The 16,039-nt window shown below is 48.0% G+C and overlaps 6 protein-coding genes across 6 annotated transcripts; 4 read left to right on the top strand and 2 right to left on the bottom strand.

Annotated features, from left to right (window-relative positions):
- Positions 1-1,673: 1,673 nt before the first annotated feature.
- CTRU02_209105 (uncharacterized protein) lies at positions 1,674-1,916 on the top strand (the record flags this gene model as incomplete). The annotated part of the gene is made up of 2 exons (XM_036725944.2): positions 1,674-1,730; positions 1,785-1,916. The coding sequence occupies 2 exons, from the start codon at positions 1,674-1,676 to the stop codon at positions 1,914-1,916; spliced, it is 189 nt and encodes a 62-aa protein (XP_036582137.2).
- A 1,601-nt stretch (positions 1,917-3,517) lies between these two features.
- On the top strand, positions 3,518-4,525 carry CTRU02_209104 (short-chain dehydrogenase; the record flags this gene model as incomplete). The annotated part of the gene is made up of 1 exon (XM_036725945.1): positions 3,518-4,525. The coding sequence occupies one exon, from the start codon at positions 3,518-3,520 to the stop codon at positions 4,523-4,525; it is 1,008 nt and encodes a 335-aa protein (XP_036582138.1).
- A 2,216-nt stretch (positions 4,526-6,741) lies between these two features.
- CTRU02_209103 (uncharacterized protein) lies at positions 6,742-8,128 on the bottom strand (the record flags this gene model as incomplete). Its single annotated transcript, XM_070205208.1, has 2 exons — positions 6,742-7,017; positions 7,097-8,128. 2 exons carry the CDS (start codon positions 8,126-8,128, stop codon positions 6,742-6,744), a joined length of 1,308 nt encoding a protein of 435 aa, XP_070061283.1.
- A 2,349-nt stretch (positions 8,129-10,477) lies between these two features.
- Positions 10,478-10,732, top strand: CTRU02_209102 (het domain protein; the record flags this gene model as incomplete). The annotated part of the gene is made up of 1 exon (XM_036725947.2): positions 10,478-10,732. One exon carries the CDS (start codon positions 10,478-10,480, stop codon positions 10,730-10,732), a length of 255 nt encoding a protein of 84 aa, XP_036582140.2.
- A 1,403-nt stretch (positions 10,733-12,135) lies between these two features.
- CTRU02_209101 (MFS sugar transporter) lies at positions 12,136-14,356 on the top strand (the record flags this gene model as incomplete). The annotated part of the gene is made up of 10 exons (XM_070205207.1): positions 12,136-12,341; positions 12,401-12,546; positions 12,624-12,809; positions 12,881-12,927; positions 12,983-13,090; positions 13,145-13,554; positions 13,614-13,776; positions 13,837-13,860; positions 13,925-14,040; positions 14,113-14,356. 10 exons carry the CDS (start codon positions 12,136-12,138, stop codon positions 14,354-14,356), a joined length of 1,650 nt encoding a protein of 549 aa, XP_070061282.1.
- A 109-nt stretch (positions 14,357-14,465) lies between these two features.
- Positions 14,466-15,515, bottom strand: CTRU02_209100 (uncharacterized protein; the record flags this gene model as incomplete). The annotated part of the gene is made up of 1 exon (XM_036725949.1): positions 14,466-15,515. One exon carries the CDS (start codon positions 15,513-15,515, stop codon positions 14,466-14,468), a length of 1,050 nt encoding a protein of 349 aa, XP_036582142.1.
- Positions 15,516-16,039: the final 524 nt, after the last annotated feature.

Here is a 16,039-nt window from a genome sequence, read left to right as displayed (position 1 = left end):
ATTATAGCTCAGGCAGCAGTGATGTCCTCCTGTTCTGATCTCTCAAGTCTTAGTCAAGTTGCGGCTTAAATACATAGTGTGTGAGAACATGGGAATTTATGTGGCCAACGTATGGTTTTGCTGTCTTTTGGGTGAAGACATAGCGTTGGATTTGACAACATGACATACGAAGATAGGTTGAAAGCACAGCTTTGGCCACAACTGAGAGTATCGCGAATACTAAACAAGGTTTCAAAAGTTGAGACTTTTAGGTTTCTCACACATTGACAACTGAAAACCATCATACATAATCACACTTTGAAACAATTCCGATATCCTTCGATATTTTATTGAACGAGTCTTAGCATGTGTTACGAGCCAGTCACTTCTAAAGCTAAGTAACTGCTCGGCTTTCCTACTGGTTCAAGAACGGGTAAGAAATTGTTACTTGTACCGGGTCAGACCTCGAACAAACCGCAAGTGACGAGAAAGTTGCAACTCGATAGTTCCGTTATGTCAGCGGCTTTTTCTGAGAACCACTTGAAGCAATTGAGATGCGCTGACACGCCGGACGGTCCGAACAGAAGCTTTCAATCTCAAAATAGCCATATTCAAGCAGGCTGATCTGCAATTCAAGGAGGGTCCTTTCATACGGGCTTCAAGCCTTCCAGCAAACGGCTTTTAAAGGGTCATTCTAAAGCAGGATTGTTCTCCACTTGTGGCACTGGCAATGAAATCTGTGGGTTTCTTGGGAAACTATCACCGGCATTTCACTCCTTTATCGCCCTCGGAAACATCATAAGGCAAGTGTCGCCTAGGCATGAAGTCGTAGAATCCGATGTCAGCTTCAGATGAACACCCTGGTACCTGGGGTAAGTCTGGGCCTCGGCGGAAAGTGCCATTTTTCACACCTCGGGACGGACCATCCGGACTATTGACGGACTCTTTGAGTCAGTTTGGTCCGGAGCAGTCCCCGCATGCGATGTCTGTCCACGACAGGACGACACTAAACCTTCCCAGCGCTTTCCGGCAGTGACCATCCTGAGTTCTATACCTCTCGATCCCTATCTTGAAATATGGGTGGCAGGCCTCGCCGGCCCGTCACGTGGGCTGACGGCCGCCACCACTGGTCTTAGCCAGCCTCCACAGCCCTCTAGCCAGTTAGTTAGTTCTTCCACCAACAACACCACTTTTCCCATTCTGAGCGTTCTGTGCCGGTTCTCGCCCACATGAAATCATATTCTCGTTGACTTCAGGTAAAATTTTGGTTCTACAACTGATAGTTTCGTATGCGCTCGTCACTCGTTGTGGCGTCTGCGCGTCTACGTGGACCGAGCTTCGGATCCGCTTTCTGTAAATTCAGCGAGGAAATACCAACTTGATACGTTTTTTGAGTTTCTTCAAAGCCGCTAGAGATAGAAAGAAGGTTTCGTGACTCGAGTCATGCGGGGTTGCCTGCGGGCTTCGGGCCTACCATTCAACACGCTGCTCAAAGATGGGAAACCGTTGAAGAGACCATTATGCGCGCGTTGCAAACCGTCTGATGTTGCAATACTTGTCAAGTATAAGAGGGTCAGTCTTGTCTCAACTTCACGATTTTCTTCACCACACAACTTCAGTCTTCCTCTTCCAATAGCCAATTCTTCTTCACTTTTCAGTACGCTTCAGCCGTTACGCTCAATCCACCAGTCAAGATGCAGTTCCTCAAGATTGTTTCTGCTCTCGCCGTTGCCCTCGCGGTCCCCGCCTCGGTTAGTAATAATGACTGAAAATGTCTTGATTGTCGAAACTGACACACCTCCTAGGCTGGTACTTGCATTCAGCTCGGAGCTTGCAGTGAGGGTAACGACATCCGCCAATGCACATCTGGAAGCTGTCACCAGAAGCTCGGACAGACTTGCACTATCAGCGGCAACTCTGTCAACTGCCCTAAATAAGAGTTTACATCAAGAAACTTTTGTACCATATTGTCAGAACCATTACATATGACGTAGTCGGATGTAAAAAGTAAATAGCACATCTACGTATGGACCTGGGTTCCTCTCAAAGTCTTCGTGAAATCTTTCGAAATACCTTTCCTTCCTCTGACCATTCTTACCACATTTTATCATTGCAACTTCAATAGTCAACTTTCAGACGGTAAGGCAGCGTATAAAACAGGAGTGTCACACGTGAGATTGGGTATCGCAAGTGTCATTTAAGATAATACCTATTCCGACAAAACTGCAGCTGATGTCAATCATCACAAATTGTCTCTTTTCTACATGCAATTCAATCTGAAATCTTTAACATAGATGAATCTCCACACCCAAACTAAGCAAAGCATAGATATCAAGTACACGGGCACCAGAAAAGATCTGGCCTCAGTGGTCTCATAGACTTATCGGTTTAATTCGTTTTCAATGAAGCTTTAATACTTTGAAAGCAGTTAGCTACAATGTAGAGTGTTTCTAGCTTGCAGCTTTGGTCCCGGTTGGATAGACTTTGGCCCTACGTACTGCTTTAGTCCTCATGCGTGCACTTGAGAATGCATCCTACACTTTTTTGACAGAGCCATCATTCCATCAAACCTAATGAAATCACTTTCTGGGTATTGTGTAAAGCGACAAGAATAAAACCAGTTGGCTGATTTATCTTAAGGTTTAGAGACTCAGCTGCACCGTGACTAGCTAACTCAAACTATGCACATCCAATCGTTAAGGTAAGCCCTTTGCTTCCTCTAACGTTCTCATCTACTCTAAGCGTTTTGAGAGTGGAAATGGCCTTTTTTGGGTTTTCATCGCATTACGATGTGTCCCAGATTTCATAACTTGCGGACTTGTTCTTGCTGAATCACTTGTAAGTACCTGCAATGCCAAACACCTGGTTGTACCTGTAAGATGTGAGATACAAATGTGTGCTACAGCAGCGTGCTTAGCTTGCAACTGATTCATATCCCCATTGTTTCTCTAGTTGTAACAATATAGCGCATTATTTTCGGAGACGGAAGCATTAGTGAATTTCCGCCCGCATTAAATATGTCCGCTGTGGTTTCTTCGCCTGCTCCATTTGAATGGATCCCGCAACTCATAGAACGAGGAGCATGGGAAGCATATGCATCCATGGCCATCACTATGTCTCTACAAGACTAAAACATGGTGTGGGAAATTCATCCTCACTTAATCCTCCGTTCCATTCTTCCGCTAAAGAACCTAGTGCTGGTGGCATTCCGCCAGATGTCTAGTTTTCCACCAAAGTGCCGCCAAATTCCCGCCAAAGTCCCTCTTACTATCACTTCCAAGTGGGTCCCCTTTTCATGAGGCAGTCAGTTCACCGGGCATCCGGGGCCGAAGGTGTTCAAGCCTCTCCGACTGTTTTCGCCATCAAATGAGAGATTCTGCTCAAAGTAGTGTTCTAGTTGTCCGTGGATTCAATTTACGGCGATGTGTATAAAGTCTAAGTTCCCTTTTGGTCTTTCACCACTCCTATACCCAATTTCCTTCACCATCATCGATTCCTAGCAACTACTCCTTCACACAGCACAACCATCAAATCAGCCATGGCTCCTAACTTCTCTCCTGCTACCAGAGCTAGTGAGCTTGTCCCTTATTATGCCAGTACCATCGCCGGCAAGACCATACTTATCACTGGCATTTCCTCCGGAAGCTTGGGCGAAAGCTTCGTCAAGCAGGTTGCTGTCGCAAACCCTGCAACCTTCATCCTCGCTGGTCGCTCTCCAACCAAGTTCCAGTCAATCGTTGACCATCTTGCGAAAACCCACCCCAGTATCACGGTAAAATCGTTGGATTTGGACTTATCCTCTTTCGCCAATGTACGCGAAGCTGCCGAGAAAGTCAACTCTTGGTCCGATGTGCCTCATATAGACGTTCTGGTGAACAACGCAGGAGTTATGGCAGTCCCTTACAGCCTGACCAAGGATGGCTTCGAAAACCACTTTCAGACGAATCACCTTGGTCATTTTCTTTTTACAAACCTCATCATGGAGAAGATCCTTGCCTCGAACGCACCCCGCATCATAAACGTTAGCAGCATGGGACACCGGCAAGGCAGCATCCGATGGGCAGACTACAACTTCAGCGGCGGCAAGTTGTACGACAGAATGGCTGCGTATGGACAATCAAAGACAGCAAATGCATTGACCGCCCTTGCACTTGCTGAAAAGCTTGGGAACAGGGGTCTTCTCTCGTTCAGTGTCTGCCCAGGTTCCGTCGGGACCAATCTCGCCTCTCATGAGGCAGACAACATAGCTGGCCTCTTAGCCGAGTACCAGACTGCGGATGCTAGAGTTGGCACGAAGTGGATGTTTAGTCAAGACATTTTGTTCAAAGACGTAGACCAAGGAGCCGCAACTCACGTCTTTGCAGCGTTTGACCCAGAAATCACGAAAAACAATGGTGCGTTCTTGAACCATTGTCGCCTCGCGGATCCTTACGCAGAGGAGGTGTTTCCATGGGCGACCGACAAGGTTTGGGCAGATATGCTTTGGACTCTCAGCGAGAAACTCGTGGGTCAAGAGTTCAAACACTTTACCGCCGACAGACGATAATTCAGGAAGTCTTTGTTAAGGCTGTGCGTGTTTTGGAACCGGGAGCTATACAAAAGGCCTTGAGTATCGATATGCAAATCAACTGGACGTTGTTCTCTATTCATATCTTCTCACCTACAATAAACGAGACGACATGTACTTGCCTGCATTGCTATGTCCTCATCTCTGTCACGACCTTGCAACTAAGGAGCAGGTCATAGTGTTTCGGAAGTCTCCACTGTACGCAGTCTTTTTCCCGTCCAGTCGTCTACTTTTTCCTTTCCCAGCAATAGTTTCATGAAGACTTTTGAGAAGATATCGACCTCTGCAGGTGCGGCACTTGACAGAAGCTCATCAACATGTAGGCTTTGAACGAAGAGGAGATCTTTCTCACTGGCCAGCTTCGCCCACGCCGTAGACGAAGGTGCGTCCCACAGTCCCGCGGACGCTGTAAATCTAATCTCGCCAGTACATGAATTCCAACCGTCCCTCTCTCTGAAGTAGACCGCCATCGTGCTATGGCAAACAAGCCAAGTTCGCCTGACACTTTCGCTGAGAATCCACGCTTTCCAATGTCGAAGGGTAGTTTCATCGTCCTTGGGATCAAAACTCCTCAATCCATTGTTGTTTTCAAGTTGTATTTCATGACAGGCGCTCAATGTGGCTGATTGCCAGAGTTGCTGACACCACAATAAGACTGTCTGAAAGCAGTTTTCAGCGAGAGCTCGTTGGCGGATAGAACCGTCGTAAAGACGGATGAATTGGTATATAAGAAGCGCCTGTACTCGGGCTAGTTGATCAATAGTTTCGAGGCCGGTCGCGGCCATGAAGAAGGTATCGTCAGAAGCTTGTGCTCGTAAAAGACCATCCGCGCGATCCTCAATGATTTTCATGACTATGTACTCTGTCATCTCGGTCTTGGAAAAATATGCGGTGACAGTTGTCCAAGCATCCTGAAGGCATTGCGGAAGGCCAGTATCGAAGTATAGCTGCTGGTGGATGAAGGGGTTATAGCCTTGTTCAACCCATTGGCGTAACCAGTCTTCTAAACCAGTCGACCAAGCTTTAGCCCCCGAGGAAACACGTATTGGCTCAGGATTGAAGCGGCACGTGCTTGTGCCGACACTTTCAATCGTCCAAGTCTCTAGCTCCAAAAACCACGGTTTATAAGTGGCATGGACATTTGACGCGGACTTTGGGGTTGGTATTGATACAGCGTTGCCGGGGTTATCTTGTCTTATTACCTCTTGAGGTTGCGGGTCGTCTACATCGGGAATAAAGGAGTTTACTGCGCTGACCCCGTCTAGTTGAGCGGGCTGTGGCGGAGCACGGTAGTATCTCCGGGTCGTCGGATACTGACAATCGAGTTTCTTTAGAGCGCACCGTTGACAACTTGGCATCTGTTTGTCGCATGTTCTTTTCGCTCTTGCGCACCCAAGACAGGTTTTTCGTTCATTCCGTGGAAGATGAGAAGTCATTCTTGATTGGATGCTCGAGTAGTCTACCAGGAGACTTCGAGGCGTGTCAAAAACACGATACTGTCCGATGGGACCCCTGATCTTATGCCAACTTGTGTAGGGTTGAAGCGTCCGGTATTTTTACGAATAGATGTGACCGTAGTAGCTATTGAGCGCGTCGGCCTGGGTTAGAAGGTATGTGGGAGAAAAGAAAATGAGTTGGTAGTATTTGGCGACGAAAAGAAGTCTCCGCTGCACAAGGAGGTGTGTGAAGTGTCTAAGCCACTGGAAGGGCACTAGACGTTTCATTAAAGTCGCTTAATAATCATCATGTAGAGGTTAAATGTGTATTGACTGTGAAATTTGGGCTGGGGAGGCGGGACTAATTACCGCTAATAAAGCTTATGCCGCATGTAGCACATCCCTCTTGAAGAACCTTGTCAGGTGCACTGCTACGACATTTACATGGCTCACAAATTTACAACAACATTATCAATCTCAACCACATGCTCGGTACCGAATACTCTGCATCAAAAACATGTTACTTTCACGTTCAAAGATACGTTCCTTGAGAGAGATTTTGAACAAGGCCTACGGTTTTCAAATTTTATCTTCATAGATAGAGCATCAGCATGCGGCAACCCATCATGTTACGAGAGTAGTGTATAACTATTAGGATGCTATTATCTTTCAAGAACAAAACCAAGGTTTTTTCTCCGTCACAGTACTGACATATATTACCCTTTGCCGTGTTTCTATAGTCCACAGCCCGCCTTTTAATCACAGGCTAGAAAAAAACTCCTTTACATCAGCAATCCATAAGTCGGGGTGAGTGACAAATGGGTAATGGCCGCCGAATAGATGTCGTTTCCAGTAAACTATATTCGACGTCCTTTCGGCCCATTGCCGAGGCTGATGTTGTCTCAGCACAATCTCAAGCAGGTAAAGGGGTGTTACGGCACTTACGATTAATGGAAAGTTAGCGAGGGAAGAGAATGGGCCATTGATGTTACCCCATTGAGCGACCCCAGTTGGTACATCTGTCTTGGGCAACATAAAGGCCTCGGGCTGGGCACAGGTCAACTCCCAAATCATATCTACAAGCCGAAGGACTTGTGTCTCGAAGAAAACGTACGGTGTTGAATTCCAACCAACTTCGCATGCTACCGTAAGGCGACTGGATCCACAGCAACATGGTATCGGTGATGAGTTCATCGAAGGAATATTGATAGTCGTCGCTGATGGTGTATCTCAGGTCCCATAACCAACTAGCGAAGCCGACAGGGCTGTCTGTTAAGGCTACCGATAAGGCTTGAGGCTTTTGGGCCTGTGCCTTTCCATATACAGCGTGGGACGAGTCCCACGCGTTTGACACCTCGATGAAGTCGCTTTCCTCCTTGGTAGTTTTATTCATAGTTTGTCGTGCAAAATCGGTGGGCAAAGGCGGGACGCGGTAGAAATCAGTAAACAAGCCCGTTAAACTGTCCTGGAAATCACTAGCCATCCACATGCCAATTACCCAGCCGAGGTCAGTGGAAATAACGCCATAGGTCTCATAACCTAATTGCTTCATGAGCGCATCGAAAGCTGCGCCCATCTCCCTCGGGCCCATATTTGGCTGATTTGGAGCCGGACTAAAACCGTAGCCAGGAAGGTCGGGAGCTACGACGTGGAAAGTCTTGTTATCGCCATGCGCCAGAGGCCCAATAACTCGAGACCATTCAAAGTGCGAAGATGTCCAGCCATGTAAGAGTAAAACTGGAGTAGCGTCACTACTGTTAGAGCGTTGGTGTACGAAGTGGAGAGGGATAGGTGCCGAATAGTTGCGACTGCCAGGGACAGTTGTGGCATAGTGTTCAAATTTGTTGATCCTTTCCTCAGCCGCCCTCCATTGATAATCTTTACCCCAGTGTTCTGCGAGAGAAGCCGTGGCCCAGTCCGGGGGACCTTCGATTGTCCAATTTGAGAAAAGACTCTGTGATGGACGATAGCCACGAACCTTTCGGAGAGTTAGGTCGACAAAGCTCTGGTCCACTCGAATTTCAAACGGTTCAGGGGAGACAGTTTTTGGGAAGTCGAAATTGAGATTGGCGAAACTTGATCGTTGGGCTATAACAGCGGCGGTGGCAGTGGAAGCCACGGCAAGGATCCAGGTTCGACGATGCATAGTGCCTTTCATAAGCATTTGAACAGACTAGACGGGGTGAAAGCATGATGCGTGATTGTTGGTTTGAGCCAACATTATATACCGTGAAAACGTTGCAAAGTGAATGGGATCAAATCGGCATTTAGTCCGTCGCAGCGGTCGAATCAGGACTGTTTTTACACAAATTGGTAAGCAGACTTTTTCTTCCACCGATCGTCCTCTAATATCCGCAAAGTTTATTTTATCGTGTAGAAACTTGGAAGTTTGATTATGTTGGATAACACTACTCTGGATGGTTCTCTTGAGGCCCTTGTGCTCCAATAGCAGTAAACTTGACAAAAGCAACTATAGACTACATGGTGGCTTAAGCTTGTCACATGTGAAAACACTTTGTAAGGTGCAAAGGCGGGACTTGGCGTTTTCTAATCTTCCGCAGGAGCGGAACTTTCGGGGGCACCGGACAATTGGAAAACACAGAATTAATTTAGTCAGCGGGCACGGCATTCAGGCCAATGCTGCTAAATCACTACAGTGCAGTGAGGTTTTGCATAGGTTTGGCTGAGAATGGTACCACAAAACTACCACTCCATACCCTAGGGCGACTTTCCAGAGTCTACTTTGTTATGTTGAACAATACATGAGATCTGTGCTCAGTTGAATTGGTGCAAATATCTACAAGCAGATTTTGAAAACACCAGCGCTCAAGTAAGGAACTCACGCAAGGCACCTGTAAGGGCATAGTTTCTTTGGTCTTGATATAGTATATTGTCATCACACAAGACCAGCTTCTTGTTAGCACTACCTTATGCGATCAAGCATACAGTCTCGATTCAATATTACCTCTAAGCAGTTGCAAATCTTCTCATTTTAGTTTTTCTTGTTCTTGGACACTTTTGCTTCTAGGTCTGCACCACATAATACAATACTCGTGTTGGGCCCTAGGAACATAGCATAGGACATTATAGCCAAGAAAAAAAAAAAAAAAAGGACTTTTGAGCCTTTCCCCGTAAATCTTGGAGACATATGGGCCAGTTTTTGATTCGTAATGTATTTGTAGCCCAATAGCACTCGATGAGATAGTAATGTTTAGAAAGTAAATCCTTGATTAATAATGCCCATGTAAAACAGCACTTTGGGATTCTCAAGCGTATTTACAGTGAATATTTTTATCAATTACCTCTAATTCCCTTTAAATATTCTTACCCCTGCCTATGTCACCTCGCACGCAAGTTAGGACATTCAAACATGGCACAAAGTAAAACCTACGGTTGTGATTAACCTGTCGTCATGATCCCCTGTTCTGCATATAGCTACGCCGGCCACAACCTTAACTGATTGGGTCGTAACAAGTAGGTCCTCATTGGTTATACGTAACGATCGTAACGGCATAAATCATGTAAAAATTCTAAATATCATTGCTGAATTGACAGCCGGAAAGACGAGGCGATCTCCGACCTTGCAAAGATGACGTTTTACCATCTAATGTTCTTGGCACCTCAAAAATGAACTCTAAACTCTTGGCTTTTTAGGTCCCCTGAAACTGAGTACGATTGATCTGCAGCAAGATCCGGTAGAGATATGCCAGCATGAAAGGCAGCTTGTATGATAGGAGTTATTGGTAGACGCTCACTTAACAATGGTTTAGCCTCTTACCTGGCCAAGAACGTCGAAACTGATATGTGGAGGCAAATCCAACGTGTCATGAGCGTGCGGTCAGCGTGCGACAGGTGTGCAATGTATCAATACTGCATGCACATCAAAATCCGGAGCCAATGCGAAGGTCTGGCCTCTCTGCAAATATTTGACTCTTTGCCATAGTAAATGGCCAAAGTTTTAAAGATACAGGAGGTTTGATGATTGCTGTGCCACCAACATGCATTTACAGCTAGCGAATTTCGTGGTTATTACATCATTTTATGTAACTTAATCCTTCAAGCTGATAGACCAACCAGGGACTCAGAATTCTTTCAGGGGAACTTGGCTCCCTCATTACCGGTTCCCTCTGTCCATTGCCGCGGCGGAAATATTGAAGACAAGCGGGGTTGAGCGTTTAAACCCCGACACTTGAGGCACAAATATCGTCTCCATCTTTTCTCATTACGGCCCCTCAATCTTACTCATCTTCATCTTCATTTCAATTGCGGCCGCTTATTTTTACTATTGTCAACTTGTACTTCCATTCTGACTAAGTCTTAATTTCATCAGGGTCCACGATGTCCTCAGAACCCCCCTCAATCAGAACACCGGATCAGGACTTGGACCTGAACAATATGGACGGCGATGCTCTCTTAGCACAGCCCAAGTTCCAGGAGAGTCTAAAGTTCCTCGGTGACGTGAAAGTTGGTTCTTCGTCTTTTGCGCACATGTTGAATGCGTTCATCATCTAATGATGGGTCGCAGAAGCGATTCGAGGCAACCCAGCCGGAGGTATATCCGGCCTTTATTCGAGCTCTTAGTACTTTCAACCAAGCAGCACCAAAGACCCAGGAGGAAGCGGATAGGAACCTGGCGGAGATCCACACCAAAGCAACAATGCTATTTCAAGGACACCGGGACCTATTGGAGAGATTTGAGAGTAGTCTCCCATCAGATTATTTTCATCAGAGTGTAAAGACGGAAAGCTAGATGCAGGAGACGGTGTTTACTGGGGTTATCTTAGCGAATGATACCTTTGCACTTTGATTGACAATCTCCATTTGTTAAGCATAAATAAATGCCGCTTTTAGCCATGTGATCGCCTATGTCTGCGCGTACAATCGCCAACCTTACTTACTCAAGGCGGAAGGCGCGTTGTCAAGACTATGCTTAGACCGTGACTTACCATGCAATGTCTCAGGTATGCTTCTGCGGGCCAGTTGCAGCCAGGCTTCCAAATGGCATTGCCGTGGTTTGAAAGACTATGTGAATGACTGGATCGAGGACTACTCTGCGTGTCGTGTTAGCCCAAAGACCTGCGCTTGAGCTGTTTTCCTCACCCCAGTGACGCTACTTTCATCCGATGCGACACTTTATACCTCGCATATGCGTGATGACCGTGAGGTGTAAGACTTTGAAGTAAGGTATGGTTTCATGGTTTCACTGCCGCTCTCCCAATTCCGACAATCGCCGAGTCAGCGCGCCATCATGCCACCTTTTGTCGAGCACCACCTGACAATCCTTGAGCGATCCCGGGCATACAAAGCCCCGCACCGGATATGGCAAATACGGGACTTTAAACTCGCTCTTTTCTCTAAAGCTTTTCCGAACGTGTAACCCTTGGCATATTCCTTTTCCCGTGCACGGGCCTATCAGATCCTCTTGTGTCTTCGTATCTTTACCTCCACGTTCCCCCAACTCGTCTGAGTGACTGACGAGCCCATGTTCGAGCCAGCGGAGATCCTCCGCACTCCCCAAACTTCGGACTTCTCCTCAACCAACCACAAGGTTCCAATGCCGCTTCCCCGCAGCATTTTATTTTCTTTTAGTAGATTACTCCTCCTTTGAACCAGCTAGCTATGCAACCAACGTGACACCTTTGGAAAGGGTCCATAGCTAGCTATCACAATCTGTTCATCTCATTGGTCCCGATCATCTTATAAAACCATCTATTGTTTCTCACTGATGTCAGAATACGTTCCCAGAACCGGGAGTTACCCGGCGACTTGCAAATGCCGGCCAATGGCGAGCCATTCAGAGTTCCCCATACCCCGGACTCGACCTCAAACGTAGGTACGGGAGGCGAAGGCTTTCAGGTGAGGGTGAAAGCTCATAGGTTCGAATCCTTCTGAACTGGATCTTGGACCAGCTTTGTTATTTAGCCAAAATGCGCTGAGTGTACGCCCCCGGCTCTTCCAGGGATGTGGTTCGGACGCAACGGCATATCGGCGGATCCTTGAGCGACTGTAACCCCGAAGTAGACTTTGGGAAGAACGGTATATAGTTCAACGGGGAACTATGTCAGGCTCGAGTCTGCCCACACGGCTTCGTTGGTCCTGTCGTTCTTGCAGCAAGCACCACTCAGTAATCGTATTTTTTTTGTAAAGATCGCAATGGCGTCCAAAGGTGATCATGAGGTCCAGCACCTTCGCAAGGCCGCTGAGAATGAGGTCGAGGAGAAGCTGGGCCAGTCGGCCATCTTCGAGGCCAAGCAGGCCTCCGATGATGAACACGCCCAAACTCTGTTGCAGGCACTCAGCCAGAACCGCAAGGCTGTGCTTTGGTCTGTCTTGATTTCCATGTCCATTGTCATGGAAGGGTTAGTCTCTTTCCATGCGAAGTCTGTTGAGAACGGGTGATCGTCTGACGTTGGCCCAGATACGATGTTATTCTGATCAACAACTTCTTCGCCTACCCGGAATTTAAGAAGAAGTATGGCAGCTATTATGAAGGGATTGGATACCAGGTGTCTGGTCCTTGGCAGACTGGACTGACCATGGCAGCCACCACTGGTGCCATCTTTGGTAAGCTCATATTCGCTTTCTTTTTGTGATTGAGATTTCATCAGATTCTACGGGTGATGCTGACGGCGATGGTTCAGGCGGTCTCATGAACGGCTTCTTCGCTTCGAGATACGGCTACCGATGGGTCCTGATTGCCGCAATGGGATTCCTCAACTGCTTCATCTTTGTCGTCTTCTTTTCCAACTCTGCTGCGGTGCTGCTCGTCGGTCAGATTCTCTGTGGTTTCTCGTGGGGTGTCTTTGCCACGCTAAGTCCTGCCTACGGTAAGTCTCTCATCCCATTGCTCTTGGTCAATTCGCCTGGATATTCAATTGCTGACTCGGCCATCAAACAGCCTCCGAGGTCTGCCCCACCAACCTTCGCGGTTACATGACGACTTATGTTCGTGACCCTTCGATCCATACATATGCTTCTCATACTGATCTGCATCCCTTAGGTTAACCTTTGCTGGGCGACTGGTCAACTTATTGCCGCCGGCGTCCTTCGTGGCTGCCTTAGCATCGAAGGCGAGATGGCATACAAGATTCCCTTTGCTATCCAATGGGTGAGCTTCAGCATGCCCGATGACTTCCCTAAAAAAAAAAAAATGTGGCTAACTGTTCGAACCAAACAGCTTTGGCCCATTCCATTGATGGTCGTCGCTTACCTCGCCCCCGAAAGTCCTTGGTACCTCGTCCGTAAGGACCGTCTCGAGGAAGCCCGCCGATCAATTGAGAGACTCAGCGGAAACAAGACGCAAGAACAGATGAACGCACAGCTTGCCATGATGGTCCACACCACCAAAGTCGAAGCCGATGTTACAACTGGTGTGTCGTACAAGGACTGCTTCAAGGGCGTTGACTTTCGCCGTACCGAAATTTGCTGCGTTGCATTCGCCGGCCAGGTCATGTCTGGCAGCAGTTTTGCGTACACCCCGACATACTTCTTCACCACTGCCGGCATGAACACCGCCAATGCATTCGAGCTAAGCTTGGGTGCCAAGGGCATGGCATTCCTTGGCACAGTGCTGTAAGAACTTGTGCTCAAGCCTGGATGCATAAGTAAGCTTGCTGATATATTCTTCACAGTTCTTGGTGGCTCATCTCCTATTGGGGACGCCGACAGATTTATGTCACCGGCATGGGATGTCTGACGGTTATTCTCTTCATTATCGGCATTCTAGATGTTTCCGCCGGTAAGAAGGGTCTCTGGCCGTCTGGTGGACTTTGTGTGTTCTGGTTGTTCATCTACGTAAGTGTTGACTCATTCGTTATTCTTGAAAATTGAAGTGAGAAACTAACGTCTTGATAGTCACTTACCATCGGACCGATTACAGTAAGATAACCACGTCCAACTCTGTACCTTACGTATCTCTGCATAAAACTAACAACTCCAATAGTACAGTATTATTAGTGAAACATCGTCGGTCCGCCTTCGCCCTCTTACTGTTGTTTTGGCACGAATTGCGTATCAACTTGTCAACATTGTCTCGCAAGTCTTGCAGACTTACATGATGTAAGCCGAAGCCCCTGCACATGTTATCAGGAATCAACCTAGCAAGGACCGATTAAACTGACTTGAACCCAGGAACCCAACGGAGTGGAATTTGAAAGGAAAGGCAGGCTTCTTCTGGGCTTGTACCGCCGGTATCGTCTTTGTGTGGGCGTTCTTCCGACTGCCCGAGGCCAAGGACCGCACATATGAGGAGCTGGACATTCTGTTTGCCCGCCGCACCCCAGCCAGGGAATTCGCCAAGGCTCACGTGGATGCATATGCGACTTCAAGTCAGGTCGAGGATGTTCATGAGGCAAACGTAAAGGAAGACAAGTGATTCAACCAAATGCAATGACGGGCCCAGCTTGTAAACGCTTTTAGCATAATATCCGTTATTTTAGCCCCAGTTCTGTACAAACAGGAAGTTTCGAAGTCATAACGACTTTTCAAGCTGATTTGGGTTTCTGACCAGTAACAACAACGAAATCGAAAATGGGATGAGCGTCTCTCTTCCGCACAGCAGCCCTCACCCCAGCGTTGAGGACAATCACCTCCTCTTCTGACCAACCCAAGACATCCTTGAAGAGGGCCGCAGTGAATGCTTCGACGCCTTCGACAAAGTTAATTCCCATCAACGTGCCAATCTCCTTCAACCTCTCGTCCTTGGGCCAGCCGCCAATCGGCAGCTTGAATCTCTGCTCGTTGACCCTTTCGAAGCCAGCCTCTTCCGTCCACCGTCTCATCGAAGGCGCAGGGTCCATTGTGCGTCCGATCTTCTCGCACGCCTCCATCAATCCGTCCATCATCTGAACCATGGCATTGTCGGGCTTCAGGCTTCCGTCTTCCGAGTACAGCGTATTCGCCGACTCCTGAAACTCCACCCACCCACCGGGCTTGAGGTTGTCGTAGATTTGGTGCACAAGCCGCGGCCAGTCCTTGATGGAGCCGGCCATGTACCGGCAGTGAATGTAATCGTACTTTTCCGGCTCCACCCAGTCTAGCTCGACGTCATCCACGACGAACTTGACATTCGGTGGGACCCAGTCAGGTTGGATGGGGCTAAGGTCGTTGCCAACGATCACCTCGGCTTCGGGATGCTCGTCGCCAAATTGGATCGGCCAGATACCGGTTCCCGTGCCGATGTCGAGCACTTTGAGGCCCGCAGTATTGATAGGCGCCAGGTAGAGACGGTCGTGCATCAACCGGAAGAATACGTGATGGATCATGTCCAAACGGTCTTGCTCTTCCTCATCGTTGGGGAAATTGTATGCGCCGGACTGGTAGCCATGGTATCTTCGACCGTGCTTCCATTCGTACTTTGAAGTGACGGAGGCCAACGAGGTACTGGCACGCGAGGCATCATCGTCGCCGTATGAAGAGTCTTGCTCCTCATGATCGACCTCAACCTCCACTTCCGGAGCGGGCCGCCTTGGCTCGGGCGCGGCCTCGGCAGCGACCGGGGATGAAGGTGCAGGAGTTGGGGTCGGTTCCGCCATCTTTTTTTTTTTTTTTTGGGAGGGGTTGCGGCGAGTCAGAAGAGCTGCAAGTTTGTTGGTTTGTAAATGAAGAGCAAGGTGTATAACCCGAGAACTCGGTACGCCTCATGGAGTATGTAGAAAAGGGGAGATCATGGAGGAAAGGGGGGAAAAGCAAAACGGTCCTTAACGCATAGGAACTCGGTGTCCGCAGCGGGGACCTCGGGAGGATGGTGTGGCAGCCAAGAGCCTGTAAGGTGAAGACTTGCAACTTCGGTTGTACTCATGATGGAGCTCAAAAAGCGGACCAGGGTGCCCTTTTGCAAGCGTACACCAAACGGCACTCCTTCGCTGCACTAAGTCTGTGCTGAGATTCGCTAACGACATGGATGGAGGATGCTATGTCGGGCTTCCACCAGAGATTTTGGTCAAATGATCGGCGAGAGTTCGGATGAGGTGGAGACTGATGATGTGGCTAATCATCCTCGGCTCGGCTTTGTGATGCCTTTTAGTTATCACTTTTCATCTTGGCTGCTCCATTGTTT

This window comes from Colletotrichum truncatum (genome assembly GCF_014235925.2).
Source record: "Colletotrichum truncatum strain CMES1059 chromosome Unknown Contig_0005, whole genome shotgun sequence".
Lineage (NCBI taxonomy): Eukaryota > Fungi > Ascomycota > Sordariomycetes > Glomerellales > Glomerellaceae > Colletotrichum > Colletotrichum truncatum.
This window is presented reverse-complemented; position numbering and strand designations above follow the sequence as displayed.